Below are 17,990 nucleotides of genomic sequence, written 5' to 3' on the forward strand. Positions count from 1 at the left end.
AGTGCATAAAATCTTTTGCTATACAAGTTTTCTCATGGGCAAAACAGTCTGAGGTTGTTTTGCACTGTTTATATAAATATAGTTGATTTTTTTGTTGGTTTTTTTGCTTCTCTCTATGTAACTCTGCATATGAGCTAAGTGTTACCTTGGAGTTCTCAGAATGCTGTCTCTTTACCAAGAAAGAGAATGATCAATCAACAATATCATTTTAAACACTGCTTTCAGTTCTGCTGACTTCACCCTCAGAAGTGTCAAATATAGGAAAGATCCAAACAAACCTAGCAAAAATGATTGTAGGTACAGAGGCTTTCTTACCAGTGTTCAAAATTAAGGAATATATTATTTTCTTTGGAAAGCAGATTATTAAGGACAGCATGCTTGTGATGCATAAATATTGATCAATAGGTAAACAGCATGTACATTTCTATATATTATATATTATTATATATATTTATATGTATGTATTCATATATTTGTATAACACTAAAATGAGGTGATTCATCAGGAAGCAAAACATGAAACATTCTGCAGAGTGCATCTAAATAGTAAATACTCATTCATAATTTTAAGACATATTTTTGTTCATTACTGAAGCATAAAGTACTGGTTTCCATTTCCACAACATTTATTTTGCTTTTTCTCATTAAAAATTTGTACCTCATAAAAAGAACAAACACATATAGCTACGTGACACTGTGAGTATAGCTGTGTTATATGTAATAACATTTATATTCTTTCTGTCTCATAACTAAACTCAGTTTCTAGCAAGGAAGGAAGACATCCTAAAAACAGCCATCATTGTGTCCTGCTATATTTTATTTGTCTGCTATTTGATGTAAAAAAATTAAAATCATCTCTAAACTATCAAAAGATTGGTTTCTGCTGTGTTGAACCGATCCCCTATAAGATGATACACTCTAAAGGCTCTTTCACCCTTAAACCATAATCCTAATTCATCAAGTATCATTAGTGCATTGCCTTCCTGCTCATCAACAAAATCACCTCAGTCTCTTGTTAGAACATTTCTAACTTGAATGAACCCGAAGAAAACTGCAAATAAAGTGCTTACCAGAAAATAAAAATACTACAATACACTATAAACTAAAACCAACCACTTCAAAAAGGGAATAAGGGCTATTTCTGGTGTCTTCAAGGTTTTCCTTTAACAGAATCCATGTTTTCACAATTCCTCTGGGAAACATGAGGTTTACTTTTCTACCTGTGATTTACGCCCACAGATATTTAGGGGCACGTAGATTTTCTAAGCTCAGAATGCTGTGACTCGCTTGTCCCTTCACAGACAAAACTCTTGCCAGAGTAAGAACGAGTCTAGAAAGACAGGCAGATCTCCTTACCCGCTTCACTGAGGGTTAGTCAGCAAAATTACATTCAGACCTTGCCAACAACAAATCATTTACAGGCCATGGAAGGATGTTTAGTTTTGGGTTTGGTTTTTTTTTTTGTTTGTTTTTTTTTTTAAAGTACGCACTAAAATACACTTACTTGCTGCCGAATCTCTTCTTCCATCTTTACTGGAGACCCAAGCTCTGCCACTTGTTTGACCCCTTCACTGGCATATCCTCCATACTCCCAAAGGATGTAGTTCTTGGAGTGAGAACTGCCGATGATCGCCGACCAGTGGTTGGTGCGTCCTTTCAGGGAAAACAAAACAAAACAAAACCCAAACAGCAATCAGCGCAGCCTCGAAGCATAGTCCCTGATTTTTATTGAAGATCTGAAGCCCCCCAGTCTTCACCAGCACCAAGGCTTTTGCAGGTGTTGCATGTTGTCAGTTCTCACTATATCACCACACCACATCTTCAGAGCAGTAAGAACAAGAGAGACTTACAGAAATTGAGCATAAAGGGTCACTAATTATTGGATATAACAACACAGGCAGAAATGGTAAGAAATACTGAATTCCAGCTCATCAAGCAGCCCCTCAGAACATACAGCCTTAGCATATATTTTCTTCACCAAAGTTCTCACACTTCTTCAGGAAGCTGAAGAAACCTTCAATTTTAGGTTTCCACATCAAATAGTTTTGAGAAGGGAACCTGCAAGGGAAGACTGCAGTGGTCACTCTCAGATTTAACAGCAAGTTGTTTCCTTGCTGAGAGATACCAGTTTGTATCAGCCCACTAGATCTGTGTTTGAGTGGCAACAGCAGATTACCAGCAAAGAGTAGATACAAGCATGATTGCATTGTCATTGAATGCTAAATTTTTGTTTATAGCTTGGTGACCAAACCTTGTCAGGCACAGGGCTCATAAAGTGCTTACAGCCAGGAACTTCCTCCAGCAGCTTTCTGCTGAAACAGGGGAGAAACATTTATTTTCTGTGGGCAAATGCTGTCTAGTATTTCTTCCAAGAAACTTTTGAAATACTGGTAAAGAACTGCTGGTAAAGAACTCTTATTTGCACTGACACACCTGGTTGTTTTTTTTCTACTTCTGCATATTTAAATTATACATGTACCCTGTCTCCTTTCCTCACCATTAGTAGGGATTCTCTTTAATTTAGGAAGGGAGCGAAGAAGTGAATTTTGGTGCTTCTATATTCACTAAGTTTTCTTGCTCAGATTTCTCACAGTGTAAGGGTTGTAGAGCTAGGCAAAAGGATTCCTGTTCTTGCTTCTTGACTTGTTGAGAACAAAAAAAAGTAAAAGTTTAAAGAAAAAATGTTAGAGAAGCATGATGGAGATGGAAAGAGAATGGAGAGGAAATAGGGAGTCACAGAAGTCCCACAGTCCTGGAAATAAAAATGAATTCACTTAAGTGCCAAATAACATTCTGCAAAGATATAAAGGAAAAGGATGAGAAAATGAACTGCTCACACAAACAGACAGCCTGGTAACAACAAAAAGGCTGTAGGAGATGAGGGAGACAGAGTGATGGAGTGAGACAATATTTAACATTTTTCTTTGCAATGCAAAAGGTAGAGAGTAGCAGTAACAACAGCTGGAAACTGAATAAATGAATGAAAAATGAATAATGAAGTAAATAAAAGGAATGCAAATTTAAGATGTGAAAGGTGGGACAATGAAATTGAAAAAGACAGTGTAGAGAATTTTATAAAGTCGGATGCAGGAACCTAATCATGGGAGAGTAGAAAACAGATTAGAAATGAAAAATGAACACCAATGGTAGGGGGAAAAAAAGCTGGAAAGGTGTAGCAAACGGAACAGATAGACGAGGGAGGTGGTCTAGCAGCACAGCAAAGAGACCTTCCATAGTTTCCTTAGTCCTAAACTTGGACCAAAATACACTCACTGAGTTCTGAGCTGTAGCAGGCCTGACATTTTCAGAATCAATTAAAACTCATCATTAATTAAGCCCTAAATGGAGAAAACCAAAACTCCTCCACAGGTAATAGCTGAAGAGACTACAACGACAGAAGATGGTTTCTTGATCTAAGATCTACCAACTGTTCCTTAAATACACCGTGGCACCACGTCAAACCACAGAGAGATACTGTCACTCAGCTCCAGTGAGGGGACCACCAGTTTTGCCCACTCTTTCATCCCAGCACGCAGGTCTGACTATCTCACAAGCCACAGACAGCAGCGTACCCTGAAACACAGTGACACTGCAGCTTACTGAAAGAGAAGGTTCCACATAGCCCCTACAAAACAAAAATGTATCACTGCAGAGAGGAACCAGAGTGCCTTTCAGGCTTTTGTCAAATGGATAATAAGTTGTTCCATGTGCTCCAAATCTTCTCTCCCTCCCTATTCCCTGAGCAGGACAAGAACATCTGGTGCCTTTGCAATCAGCTCTCCCTAAAGACACTGGCTCTAAAGAGACTGTACCTGGCCCACCTGCTTGCCCAAATAAGTTGTTTGAAGTAAAACCACATCCATCCTAAACTTTTCTCAGGACCTGTGCTACATTTGCAGCTGCTTCACTCCTCACCTTGACCCTTCCATTTCTTATGAGAACAAAGAGACAACTTGATATTTCTTAAGCTTTTCCTCTAAGCATCAAAGAAACTTCTCTGCACGAGATGATCTGAGCAGCACAAGGCCAGAGCTATTTTGCATCCGATGCCACTATCCAATTCTTAGAGCAGCAGACAGAACACTGACAGCTTTCCAACGCTGTTGTTTCACTCCATTTCTGTAGTTTGGAGCAGTTTCTCAGTTTATTCACTTCCATGTGTGCTTTTGCACAAAGATCAAGGTGCCATCGTGACATGAGAATGTATCCTCTGACACATTTCACATCACGATGGAGAGCATAAGTATTCCTGTTATCACACATGGGCGATGCCCAGAGAGAACAGATCCTTTTAAGCCACAAGGCATATGTAAATACAAATCTTTCTGACTGGCAAAATGTGATAGGAAATTTAACAGTTCCCCTCGAGCCAGATTTAATAACAACTGAAATACTCAGTTTCCATTTGCCTCGTAGCACAGGAGTTGTGGCAACCTGCAAAAGCTACCTGAAAAACAAGCTCCCATTTTATTTAAACCTCAGTTTGGAAATGAGTTTTGGTTTGTTTTTTTTTTCTTGTCAGTTTGAGGTCCACAAAAGCAAAATTGTTATAAGAATTAGTTTTTGACCCCTGTCTGCAGCTCTCTCCAGTCTGTAGTTGGCACACTCAGAACAAGATTGTGTGGTAATGGTTTTATTTTAACTCCTAAACAGACAACACTCTTTTAAATTTAATGGCACAGAGGTATTTTAATTACACTGGTATAATAAATGTAAAATTATTCCTGAGCCATGGTACCTGCAAAAACCTCAAAACAACTTCCCAAAATTAAAAGTTTTGCACAGTATGTTCCAGAAATATCTCCGTGTAATAGCATTTGGAAAAAAAGCAGTTCTTTGGAGAAAAGCTAAGCAACAAAGTACATATTCTTTAGGGATTTTAAAGCAAATATCAGAGGACTAGTTAAGGAAAATATGCAGAATATAAGTTTTATGATCTGCAGAACTTTCTGTGATGGCTCAGCAAATATTTAGTAATTTACCACAGTCCATAATGAAAAATATTTTATTTAATGCAATTACTGCACAAGTTCAACATTTCAAAGAATGGTATCAATGGTTAGTTTTCATTTTCAATATTACTATATCAGGATGAAACCTTTTCAGATAAGAGAAATAACTTTGAGACAACTTTCAGAAATTTCAGTGTAAAATCTTATTAGCTGCTATTGCCAGGATTAATCCTGTAAGTACCAAATGGGTATTTTTTCACTTTTTTGGTTTAAGTAAAATATTAATTTAATTCAGCACTTTGTAAGTGGGGAAAGCAGGCTACAGAACTATTGAAACTTGTTTATTTTCCATCATGCACCCCTACTCTTTATGAATTCACTGAGTTGGATGTAAAAGAAAAGGCCATTTATCCCCAGTATTACATCACTAAGTCACATTAATTCCATAGTTTTCGGTCATTTTCTCATGCCCTGTTTCTAACCACCAGCTGAATCCATACCAACAGTGCACATGAAGTGTCACACTCAGCAAACACACAAATCACCCAGCGGCCTGAAAGAGCATTCTGGCAATTATTGGCTTTGCTTGTTTTATCTCCCATGTGTTTATGCTGACCAACAGTATTCGAACAATGTGCAACTTCAGATGTATGAGACTCAGCAATATTGCTTAGGCTGGTGAAACTGTGAGCTGGTACAAACCTCACTGGAGTTAACGAAGATCTTCTGATGCTGTGACAATAATAACAATTTTTAAAAATCCACATAAATGCTCTATATAATAAACGTCAGCCACAGACAACATAACGAAGTTTAAAGACCCATAAATGTGACTCATGTTCTCAAATAGTTTCCTAGACCTTTTTTGCCACAGACTGCGGAGTCAGTAATGAAAAACCAAATGCATAACACACATTTTTGCAACTTCAGCTCTTTGCAGTTACTTGAGCTACCGTAAAAAGTAAACTTGCAACAAAAATATTTATTCTGTAGTTTAAAAACTTAAAAACCCAGACAGGAAAAGTTCAGAAGGTGGTTTTTTTATCTCTGTATTCAACCAACAAAGACAAAGAAGATGTCCTTGGGCAGCAAGACTCAAAATTCACCAAAAGTACCTGAAATCATTCAAAACACTTTACAGTAAAACAAAAAGGTTAGATAGGCATGTTGGAAAAAATCAACAAGTTACTATGTTGCCCATCCTTCGTGACTCTTTTCTTAAAATCTCATTTCCTAGCTGTACATTGTAAGCCAGCCTAAGCCTGCAGTAAGAAAAAAAAAAAAAAAAAAAAAGAAAGGAACCTTTCTCACCACAAAGGTATTTTAAAAATATGGTCTCATAAACACCTCAGCTCAAAATGTCAGGCAAATCAATAGGCTTTACTTGTAATGTATAGCACAGAAAGATCCATTGATTTTCAGTGCTGAAGGTTAGCAGGATTCCATACATGTCATGATTTTCGCTGCAGAGCTGCAAATAAGCAGTGGTTCGTCACACAGCAAGCTCCAACCCTCTTCACAGTCCCTACACGATGCAAGCAAAATCGTGGTACTCACGTGGGAAATCTTTGGGATGTGTTTTCTCTGACCAGTTTCCATAAAAAGTTAGCCTGTATTTGGCAGTTCCGCAGGCACAACAATCTAAAATCGGTTTGTCAGTCACGCCTTCCGAGGTCGAGTCTGAAAAAGCGGCAAAGCACCCACTGAAAATGGCTACAACTCAAAGCAAACACAGGACAGCAAAGTTGCCACAATAAATACTCCAGAAAATAAATCTGAGTTAAGCACTTGCTTGTTTAAAAGTTTACCATTACACTAAACTAGAACCCTGAAATACCTAGACCCTATTTATTAGTGGATATAATGACTGAAAACTAAATTTTAAATGAGGCACTCAGATTTAAAAGGGGATTGTTTCTAACTGTTACCTGATAAGGACAAAACCTCAGCTGACCTCAAAACACAAAAAGGTTTGAAATTTCTGCACAGCCAAAGCATATAACTATTCCAGCAGGATGCAATCACCAGCTGCCACATTTAGGTTTAGGAAAAGATGAAATGGGCCAGGATTCAATAAGCTAAGTGCCCTGGAATCAAATGGGTATCATAAAAGAACAGGTAAAAAGTTGCAAGCGTTTCATTTGGAGGGAAGCAAAGAAGACTTTATGAGGAATAGTATATGTGATAAGGAAGAAATTTGAACCTGGAGGAAATTATTCAAGGCCTCCAATTTTTAGCTTGATACAAAGAGTTAAGAGAAATACTCAGAACATGACGAGGAGGTCAGAAAGACATTTTACTTTACCTTACCTTGTTCACAAATTTTTTTGGTGAGAGAACCCTCATCTTGAAAATAAATGATGCGCTTCTGCACAATGCTGGCTCTACAAAGAAGAAAAAAAACAAAACAAAACAAAAAAGAAAGGTTTAAAATATGGTTATTCCTTTAAGCAAAAAGAAAATGCACGACAAAACAGCAAAAGGAGAAAGGAGAGAACTAAACTACTGCTATGACCTGTATTGACAATTCATATATAAAATGCAGGACTACAGATAAAACATTTTTATCTCAACTTGCACAAATGTGAATTTAGTCACATTTTACAGAAACTTGAAATGTATTTACATTCACTTTAGGGAAGTGAATGTAAATACACTTTACATTCACATTTACACACACTTTAAAGAAGTGATCATAGTCTTATGATGAGAACCTGTGCTCTTGAAATGCGTGATGGTCAACTCAATATTCAAAATTTCAATCAAATGTTATAGTAAAATACTGAAGTTATATTCAATTTCAGAAAAAGAGCACAGCTAAATTAAGCAGCTGTTTGTAGGAAATTACATGGCATTCTAAAGACATAAGTACTTCTGATATATGACAGCAATTCAGTGCAAACATCATGTAAAACAGAATTTAAAAGGACAGCTAGCATAAGGTAAAGTTTTTAAAACAATTCAAAGGTTCCAGAAGACAGACCACTTTAATTAAATCTAGAATATTTTATTAAGGTTTAGAGTGGAGAAAAATCGTAAATTGATAAGCCTCAGTGCCTCAGTTCCTCAGTTGAGGAGGGGTGGATATATTCCATCCTAAATAAATTTTAACTAGCTTTTTGACCGTTTTTAACTATAAAAATTAATTCACACATAAACTTTATCTTCTTTCTATAAGAAAACAGATGTTGGTTAAATTCAAAGACATTTTATGGACAGAGAGTTTCCTGACAACATGCTTTGAGAACAGGCACTCTTCTTTGTTTACCACCAGCAGTGCACATTCTTCTAGGAACATTGTGTACCACCACTTTATTTAAAGCTCTAAATAGCAAGGGCCAGTCTCTCATCTTTCTTCAATTTTAGTCAATAATTATCTTAATCTCTCTAGAATTATTCCTCACTCATGATAGCTCAAGTGAGAAGAAAAGTAAGACTGTGCATGCTTGTTTGACATGTTGTTACAGTCATGTAACCTTTCTTTGACAACATCCCACCCATAAAATTATCAAAAATAAGAGGCAATTTTACTGTGCTTTCTTTGCCAAGATGCAAGGTCGGAGTAGGAGAGGAAGGAATCCTCCTTTTCACCCACCGGAATAACTGGGTTTTGTAAACCCCTTAAAGATGGATCAAACTGCAAAGGGTGCAAAAACTACAGCCTGCTGTCATCCTTAACAGGGCTGGCATCTCTTAAAGGAAGGTGTGGTAAAGAGTAATACCAGGCTACCAACCATGGCTGTGAAAAACCAGCATGAAAAAACAGCATGAAACTTTTACTAAAAGCAAAGTCATGATCTGCCAGTCTTTGGTAAAAGGAAATTGCTAGGGGAAAATATGAGCCTGTAGCAAATAACAGGAAGTGATTGAAACCTAGAGTTAGTTAGATGTCTCTTATTAATATAGGAACTGGCATGGGATGACCTAAATGGTGGCGGAAGAGACTGACCAAGAGAAGCAGAATGAAAATTTTCTGAGAAACCATTTTCAGGGTTTCTGACAAGAAATAGGGGGAAAAAGTTAAACCAAGCATAACTATCAGGACAACTGCTGGAAAGAATAAGAGCCCAGTGGCCTACCTGGGAAAGTAGCATGCTATCTTTGTTTTTTCAGACTTAAGCCTGAAAACCAAAGCCTACTTCAAAGACTTTTTGGACAAAATGTGTTTCACCACGAGGATGGTCAAAGTGATCAGACGCTGGAATGAGCTGCCTAGAGAGTTTGTGCAATCTCCACTGCTGGAGATATTCAGAACTTCATCAGATCCATGCCTCGGCCACCGACTGATGTAACAACCTAACTGATGTAACATCTGCTTCAAGCAGGCTAAATGACACCCAGGAGTCCCTCCCGATCTAAATTTTCCATGATCCTAATCCAAACAAACAAGATATCAGCTGTTTGATAAAGATCTCAGTTCTGCAGATAACGAAGACATTATCAGCATTTAACTCGAGAAGCAGTTTTTAGTCAGTTTAGAAATAAAATACATGAAGATGGTTTGAAGCCTGAAGTGTACTTACATTACTCTTTTTGCTGCAGTTAGTTTGTCACTGTGAAATGTCAAAGGAAGAGTTCCTTTTCTAATAACAAAAGCTTCACAGTTTTCTCAGTCATTGTCTCTTCAGCTGTGTTTGAAACTACACAGGGAGCCAATAATTTAAATGGGAGTTTTGTTAATGATTCCAAAAGGACTGGGATTGGTACCTTAGATGGCTGCATAAATATCAAAAGCAGGCACACAGCTTTACAAATCCTCAGTCAGAAATAATTTTAAAATATTACTTGTTTTAATAATCAGTTTCTAGATTAGAAACAGACAAAAACATCTGATCCTTGCATTTGATAGCTTTTACCCCACAATATTTTTTGACATAATTTTTATTCTTCTAGAAAAGTTCTGGTCTTTGGACTAAACATTCTTTCCTTTGGTTTTGAGGCTTACAAAACCAGCTGAAAATGGAATGGCTAACTTTTAATGAGAACTAAGAAAGCTTTTAAGAATTTACACAGGGTACATCTCTGTTTAGCCTACATAAATCCTTCCCACCACTTCAAACATTCAGTGCTCTAAGAACTTAATGGGAAGGGGAGATCCAATTCCTTTCCTCCATATATTAACCCATATAAGTGGATCTTTGATTTCTAATTATTCTTCTTGACTTGTTTCTCTCTCTGACTATCAGAAAACCATGAATAAAAAAAATAAAAAGGGAACAAAAATGACTACAAAAATCTGTTTGTTTCCCCATTTCTTCAAAGTGGTGCTTCTGGATTTACCCTGAAGCTTTTCCATCCCCAAACTAAGAAGCAAAACTGTAAGTTATAAGCATATATAAACCTAGCAGCACTTGCTTTTATTAAAGAGAACCAAATAAACAAATCATCCTGAAAGTGTAAATTTTTTTCTGTTTTGTAATTCTCACAGCAAAATGAAGGAACATCTAGTTGTTTCTGTAATATTTGGTTTGGCAATACTACTTCAGAACCCTGCAGTTTGGATACAAGCAGGTCAGAGTCTCTGTCCTGGCTCAGTTTGGTCAGAACACATCTAAGGGGTGTGTGAAAAGACTGCCTTGAAAGACTTCCATGGAATAAGAAAAATTCACTATCCAGCACAGTTCCACAAAAATTGTATCATTCTGTGGTGAAAAAACTCCAGCAAGGACACATAACTTGCATGTGGTTATATGAACAAACAGGAAATGTTGTAAGCCATAAAAATCCAGACCAGCTTTGGGAATGCTCCAATTCATACCAGAAACAGAGGAGTTAGTTGGGGGTTTGTTGGGTTTTTTTTGTTTTTTTTTTTTTTTTTCTTTCCTTCTTTCATAGAAACAGCTTTAAATCATCTTCCTTGCTACTTTTGTCAAATCCTAGCATGAACGGAAATACTCTTATTTCAAATTACTTATGTGGGAGTAGTGATTTTACAAAAGAAGAAAGGAAGAGGACCTGTAAGAATTGTCCCTATGACATTTTTTAAGCTTACATCAAAACCATTAAGTATAATATTAGAGTAACATTTTAATAAAACAAGTTTTTTCAGAGCTGGTGAGAATGCCCTAAGTTTTACTTGGATATTGAGAAATAATAATAAAGAATCAGATTGCAGATAAGAAACTTTTTCTGTTTTGTATTACCTGTGAGTTAACCTTGTCTTGCCCTTCCAGCTATAAAAATGACTTTCCTTAATTATTCCATGCCTCAATAATTTAATAACAGATTATAAGTTGTTTCTCACCCCAGAAAGCTACTGAGAACAACTAACAGGATATGTTCATTTGCTTTTTTGGTTTTGTTGTCTTTTGGAAAGAAAGAATTTCTAAATGTACCATTTTCTTCAGCACTAGAAAGTGAGGTGAAAACCATGCATTTACATCTACTGTAATTTTGCTAGTGCTAGTAGATTTCATTATTCTAATGCATTATTTAGGATGTTCTCATTTTATTTCCCTCTACGCTGGTCTTACAAAAAAGCCAACCCTGTGTTTCTGACAAGCACTTACAATGTCAGGAAATGCACAAACTCGCTAAAGTTTATCAACAATATTTACTTCTTCTTTCTAATATTTAAGAGACTTTCATTAAAAACAAATATAAATTCACCTGAAAGCATATCCAATCCTTTAGCTAACAGATGTCAAGTAATTTTTACACCGGTAGTGTATTTGAAAGAACACATTCTTCAAAGCAACTTTCTGCTAGGAAAGTGTGCTGTCTCACCCAAGGACAGGCTCCATCTACACCAAAATCTAAGTCTGTCATCAGCTATCACTGACGTGTCAATGCCATTAAAAATTTGCAGTAAATTATTGCTTTCTTAATGCCTAATTTCAAAGCTAATACAGAAGGTGCTTTTTTTTTTTTTACTGTCATTTTGTTGGCCTTGTTAATTTGTTTGTTAAGTTATGTTGTTAACACAGTCTGAACAAACCAACCAGATTTGGTATTTGATGTTGGATAAAACACAGCAAAGTTAACACGAACTTTATCAATGTTGCCATAATTCCACGTTTGCATCCCTGCACAGGGTGAAGGTCTTTAATAGATTAGCCACATGAAAAACAATACAAGATGTTCACTTCCAAAAAAAAATTCAGGGCATACAAACACACCAGAATATCCTTTTTCAGCTTTATTTTTCAACATTTCACATACACTGTCAGAAAACATAATTCAGAGAAACCCCACAGCAAGAGCAAAGGACTTTAAACTTGTCTTACAAATTTGCTCTATTTTTAGAATCCTCTTGGTGTCCTTCATCTCATACTCAGGTTTACCATCACACACCTACACGGGAGCTCACTGACTTCAGGACTAATCTGGCCATCATCTATAATACAACAAAAAGCTCCAAGGGAAAACATAATTATACATTCTGCTACCTGATATTTTTCCTCGGAAAATCTCTCTGTTCTTTGCTTGAACAGCCACGAGACATAAATGTTGTATCTAAAATCGTCAGAATAAAAACTCATATTGCCAAAATCAGTTTCTGACATGTGCACTACCCCTATTACTTGTAAAAAAAGAAAACAAAACAAAAAGTCACCAAAGGAAAATAAAATGAAAGAACGAATGTCTAGGGCTCCTGAGAAATTTTCACGTGGCATAAAGCCCATTGCTATTCGTGGGTTATACCTTCACCAGGGATTTTGATAGTGTCCACTTTTTGTAGCAGGTACAATCTCCTTGAATTCCAAAGCTAAGCATTACAAGTTATATTGCAAAGAAAAGTCAGAAAAGTTTGGAGAGGACTGGGTGGTTGGAGTATTTATTTTGTCATTTTAAGTAGTGGGTCTGTACAGTAGATGGAAACAATCTTTCAAAGGTGGAAGAAAAGGGGTTTTTTTTCAACCTAGTGAGCCAAAAGTCCTATGCCTGACATCTGCATTCATTGAGCCAACTTGTGATCAAGAATCAATGCAAACAACTTAGGTATTAAAAAAATCCTAAAAACAAAATGAAAAATAAATCCAAAAAATCCTTTATCAAGCATCCTTATCGTGCCTTATCATTCCCTTATCATCCCCCCCTTTGTCAGCCTGCAGCCTGCTTTACCTGCCATGCAGGATGTGGCAGAAAACAAACCACCCAGGCAAAGGCCACATTTCAAACCCCTTCCTTCACCAGTCCCCAAGTTCCTTCTTGTCACTTCTTGACCCCTGTTGATTTTGCCATTATTGAACAGGAAGTGTGGATTAAAAAAGGCAAAAGAAGCAAAACATAACCATGACCATGAGTGTCCAGCTAATGAAGCTGGAAAAAAACACATCACCCAGAGCTTCAGAAAAATTGCTCTAAATCTCTAATATTGTTAAGAGTGGAAAAAAAGTAAAATAATTTGAAGTTAAAACAAACAATCATTCTCCAACTAAAGTTGCCAATTAGCAATATACAGAAGTTGTGTTATAATGAGTAAATTATTTGCTTGGACGGACAGAAATTTGTATGTCAAGAGCAACATCCTAACAGCATCCACCCACTGGTAAAATATTGATTACCAGATAGTCAGTAGTAGGAGTCTTAATTGGAATAAAATGTTTTCTGTTTTCAAATCCATACAAATCTTCACCTCATTTCAACTGACAGGAGCCTGAAGGTGAAAGCACCACAAAAAAACCAGAACAAATTAAAACCCACTGAAACTAATATACCGTAATTTGATATTAAAATGCTTCATCATGCTTCTTAAAAGAGACCTTAATATCACGAATGTAATTGCCTAAGGAAGTTTTTGACACAGTATCTTTAGTACTTTGAGGTTAAGTCTGACACCACAAATCCACTGGAACTGGAGCCACAAGGAGAGACTTGTCAGTTGTTAAGCACAGCCGAGACATCCATTTCATCTGCCTGTAACAACTGAATCTCATCTACCTGAGCTGTTCTGAGAGCTTTTACTGACAGCTGAGACTGCACAGCCTGCTGAACGTTCAGCCAGCTAATGCCAGGAGATACTGGCTGTTTGTGCTGAAGGAACATCAGAGCAGAGAAATGAAAGCAAATAAAGGACCAATAAAGATAAAAGGGTTGATATCAGTAACTTTGCCACTTTCCCCATTCTGGAGTGGCAGGGTATGGGAAGAAGGCACATACAAACTGTATTTGAGAAACAGCTGAAAAGACCGCCCTGATCATGCAACACATAATTATCAAAGAAAGATCAAATTGATCATTTAAATTATTCTACGTCATTTGGGAGGTTTTCACCAAGCTTCTCCTCCTACCCCTTGTTCAGCATCTGCTGCAACCAGTTCGTGGCTAAGAACAGTGTCAGTGCCTCTAGTTCATACAACTGGCCTGGTTGAAAATATTACCTGCAGTAGGGATTGGGAGCAGATACTGTTACAAAACTTTGGTACATAGATTTTTGGAGAACACAATGGCAGGGAGCCTGTACATCAGGGCCCTTGGTCTTCTGCCTTCAGCCCTGAAAGTGCCAAAATCAATACAACCCTCTCCTGTCCGATCAGCTGCCAATAGCCAGTGGCACTCACAGAAGCTTTGCTACAACAGAGCAAACAAACAATGGAGAAAGAAGGATTGCTAAATACACTGCACGAAAATCAGAAAAATACTCTCAATGGACAAGGAAACAGCAGTGTGGAAGGGTACAGACACAGGTTAGGAAACAGATCAAAAATCATCCAAGTCATGCTTAGGAAGGGCAAGAACAAAGTCCAGTCAACATCTCTTTGCTGCAGCAAAAGTCAGAGTGTGGATTGAGTACGTATAGGTTATATACATCAGCCCCCCAAATCATTCTGGGCCAGTGAAACTCCTTGAAAGTGTGTGATTGCTTTTCACAGCGATTTCAAGTGTTTTCTATACAACAAAATACATCTGCAAGGAAAGGAAACCAACCCAACAGTATCAAGAAGCCTTTTGCCTCAGAGGGGTTCCCGAGGTCTTGGTGATCCGGATAAAGGTCAACATTTCATGGAGGAAGTGATTAGAGCTGTGCTTAAAGGACCAGAGATTAAGCAAAAGCTGCACAGTCTGTATCTCCCTCAATCATCAGGACAAGGAGAGCACATGAATAAGACTATTAAAGGAGCATTGTCAACAGTAGTAAGTAGTAATGAAAGGGATTAGGATGATAAATTACCCTTCATACTCTTTGAGAAGCAGGCATAGATTAGGAACCGGAATTCAGCCCTATCAAGTTTTATTTGGAACAAAAGTGCAGCTAATTAGATTCTTAACTTCATTAGAAACTCCAAGAGGGAGATGTTTTAATGTGGATAATTGAGATACACCAGGTGCTATTAGAGATACAAGAGGAAATAGAGCAAGGGTTCAGATATTGTGGAAACAAGCAGGGATGCTCCTTCAGCTATCTGTATGGGAAATACATAAATCCATTACATTTTTGAGACTGACACCCAAACAGTGCAATTTAAACTTCTCCAATAGTTGGTTTAGATTTCAAAACTGAAGCAACAAGGACAACGAATCTCCTGATCTTCAAGAGAAAGACATAAGGTATACATAAGTGACCTGTTTATTATTGCAGGGAGTCATTTGTTCTCAGCAAACATTCACAGAGAGAAAGGGAGGAAAAAAATGACGTGCTTTGAAAGTTAAAAGCGTACAATTATCAGATAGGCTGATGTAAAGGGTGTTTTGAAAACTTGGATGTGCCCTGCAACTTTGTGCTGTTGATGATTGTGAGATAACACTCTAATTAAAGACCTGACTGACCCACTGAAATCAATTGCCAACTTCAGTTTCACTTTATCAGAGGAGAACCACAGCCTGAATTTCTTCTGATGCACGAGTAGCCACTGGAAAACTAGAAAATTATAAGGACAGCCCTTAAAACTCTATTCTCATCAAGCTAAGTGTCTTCCTGAAAAAGACAATGCAGGCAACACATATCCGAGTACCTGTCAAATTTGCCTCCTCTTCATGAGTTTAGTTTTATTTTACTTACTTCTTGAAGTTAGTACTTTGTGGGTAGAACTGCATGTGGCAGAAATGCAGATTACTATTATAAAAATGGAAAGAATGATGAGCTATTGGTGCTTCCTCACTATATTGCAGACAATGTTTTGGCCATGATTAATTCAGAGAAATTAGATAAATGCCTATTCATTAGAATTTTGTTATCTAAGTTAAATCTGATGTGCTTCAGCAAACAACTGCAAGGCAATGGCACCATAAGAGAGCACACCTATTTTTCCATGTCCAAAACAAGTGTATATTCCATTTGAAGAGATATCTAAGGGAAGACACTATAGGTAATCTGTAAAACTTAAATGAATGTGTACATATGAACGGCATCATGAGGTTACACACCCTGTGTAGTGAGAGGGCATCAAGCTCATTATGATCCTAATGAACAGAACCGATTCCCTCCCTTAAACACAGCCTGTGAGACCGTCCTTTCTGCAGCAAATGAAAACCCAGGAACCATTAAAGAAATCAGCTGTGCCTCCTGGTGCATGGCAAGGCTTTAAACGACATTCTGCTGGGGCAGTGAGTTGATGGAGCAACAAATTCCATTTCTTCGGGAAAGCAGCTCAAAAAGCGTTCAGGCTGCTGCTGTTCAGGTAGCAAAGATACCTAATGCATGTCTAATGAAGTAGAAATGATAGAAAAAAGCAGGTACCTAATTGCTGCGTGGAAAAGAAAGGAATGGCCCACCAATTGTTGGTTGAATTTAGTATTTCAATCCTTTCAAAATCGCCTTAAGGAACTGTCAGCCCAGGCAGTGAGAAAGACTGTCAGACAAGGTAACTAGAAAGACAACATCAGCTCCATAGTCAGCTTACACAAAGAGAAATTCCTTTTCTGGCTGTTTTTTACCTTTCATAATTTCTAAAGAACTGCAATAATACAGATAGATGCTCCTTTAAGGAGACAAATCAGAATTGATTTTGTGGTGCTTCTCATGAAGCGAAGAGTGAAGATAAATACAGTGTTCAGGTTCTGAGAGCTTTATTGATATTATATGCCACTCTTAGAGAACCTCCAGCTGATAAATGTAAATTTGGATGAGAACTGAAATACTATTCAATATAAGTAAGGATGGTCAGAATCCAACACACTGTTAATTCAGCCATTGGCCTTTCATTGTATAATAGAGCTGTGCTTGAAATTTGAACTGTAAAATGTGCTCTGCAGAGCTGTTCTAGATTTCTGTGGGCATGAAGACACTTCAGCAAATATTTACAGCAGCACGTTAGAAAAATGTTGCTAATATTGAGAATCTCATACAAAATGGCCCATCCAATTTTTATTTTAATTGCAGGTTTGCTTATATACCTTCATAGAATACAAACTTGAAATACCTGAACAGACTGTATTATGAAGGAGAAAATGACCAGCAAGTTGAGCCACATTTATGACTAATTTAAACCAGACTTTGTAACATCTAAGAATTCCAAAGTGTTTTAGGACTGAGACCATTCACTGCTAATGTTCCACTCCTTTGTCTGGGTCAACAGACATTTTGAATAATGGGAGAATCTTGACAAGATATTCTAACAGTACTTTGTAATAAAACCTCCTAGTCACTGGGCACATACTGGATAAAATCACTACATTACCACATTTAAGAAAAGAATTAAAAATTTTAACTAAAAGTTAACCACATTAAGCCACTTAGATTTTTTAATTATCTCCTTTCATCAACACTGTACTCAATTTACCCTTCTCATTCACTGATCTGAAATGGGAATGCTACCATACCACAGTAAAAAACATCCTGTTGATGTATGACAGTGGGCCCCCACTGGTGTCCTGGTTCTAATATAGAGACAAAAATACCTTTATCTGTAAAACCACACATTTTGATTCATGGATAAAATACATATCTTAAAAATGTATCATATTATATTAAAATAACACCTTCGCCTTCTGACAGAAGACAAAGCGGTTCCTTAAGATGTTACCAAATATTCAGTTCATGCAGTTATTAAAAAACTGACTTAAAATATTCAGTAATAGAAAATGACAACGCTTCTGATGTCATCAATAGTGACTCCGCTGTATGTTTTGAAAGGAAGTCAAATTATGGCTATCATTA

General features: G+C 37.1%; 1 protein-coding gene across 1 annotated transcript in view; it reads right to left on the minus strand.

Moving 5' to 3' along the window:
- SPON1 (spondin 1) overlaps positions 1–17,990 on the minus strand; it is a 177,989-nt gene that overhangs the window by 114,832 nt on the left and 45,167 nt on the right. The window contains exons 4-6 of the mRNA XM_050335596.1: positions 7,262–7,335; positions 6,509–6,631; positions 1,504–1,652 (exon numbers count right to left, since the gene is read on the minus strand). Of these exons, the coding sequence (XP_050191553.1) occupies positions 1,504–1,652; positions 6,509–6,631; positions 7,262–7,335 (346 nt within the window). The remainder of the gene's footprint in view (positions 1–1,503; positions 1,653–6,508; positions 6,632–7,261; positions 7,336–17,990) is intronic.

The sequence above is a fragment of the Myiozetetes cayanensis genome, unplaced genomic scaffold (genome assembly GCF_022539395.1).
Source record: "Myiozetetes cayanensis isolate MyiCay16 unplaced genomic scaffold, myiCay2020 scf6-25, whole genome shotgun sequence".
NCBI classification, from domain to species: Eukaryota; Metazoa; Chordata; class Aves; order Passeriformes; family Tyrannidae; genus Myiozetetes; species Myiozetetes cayanensis.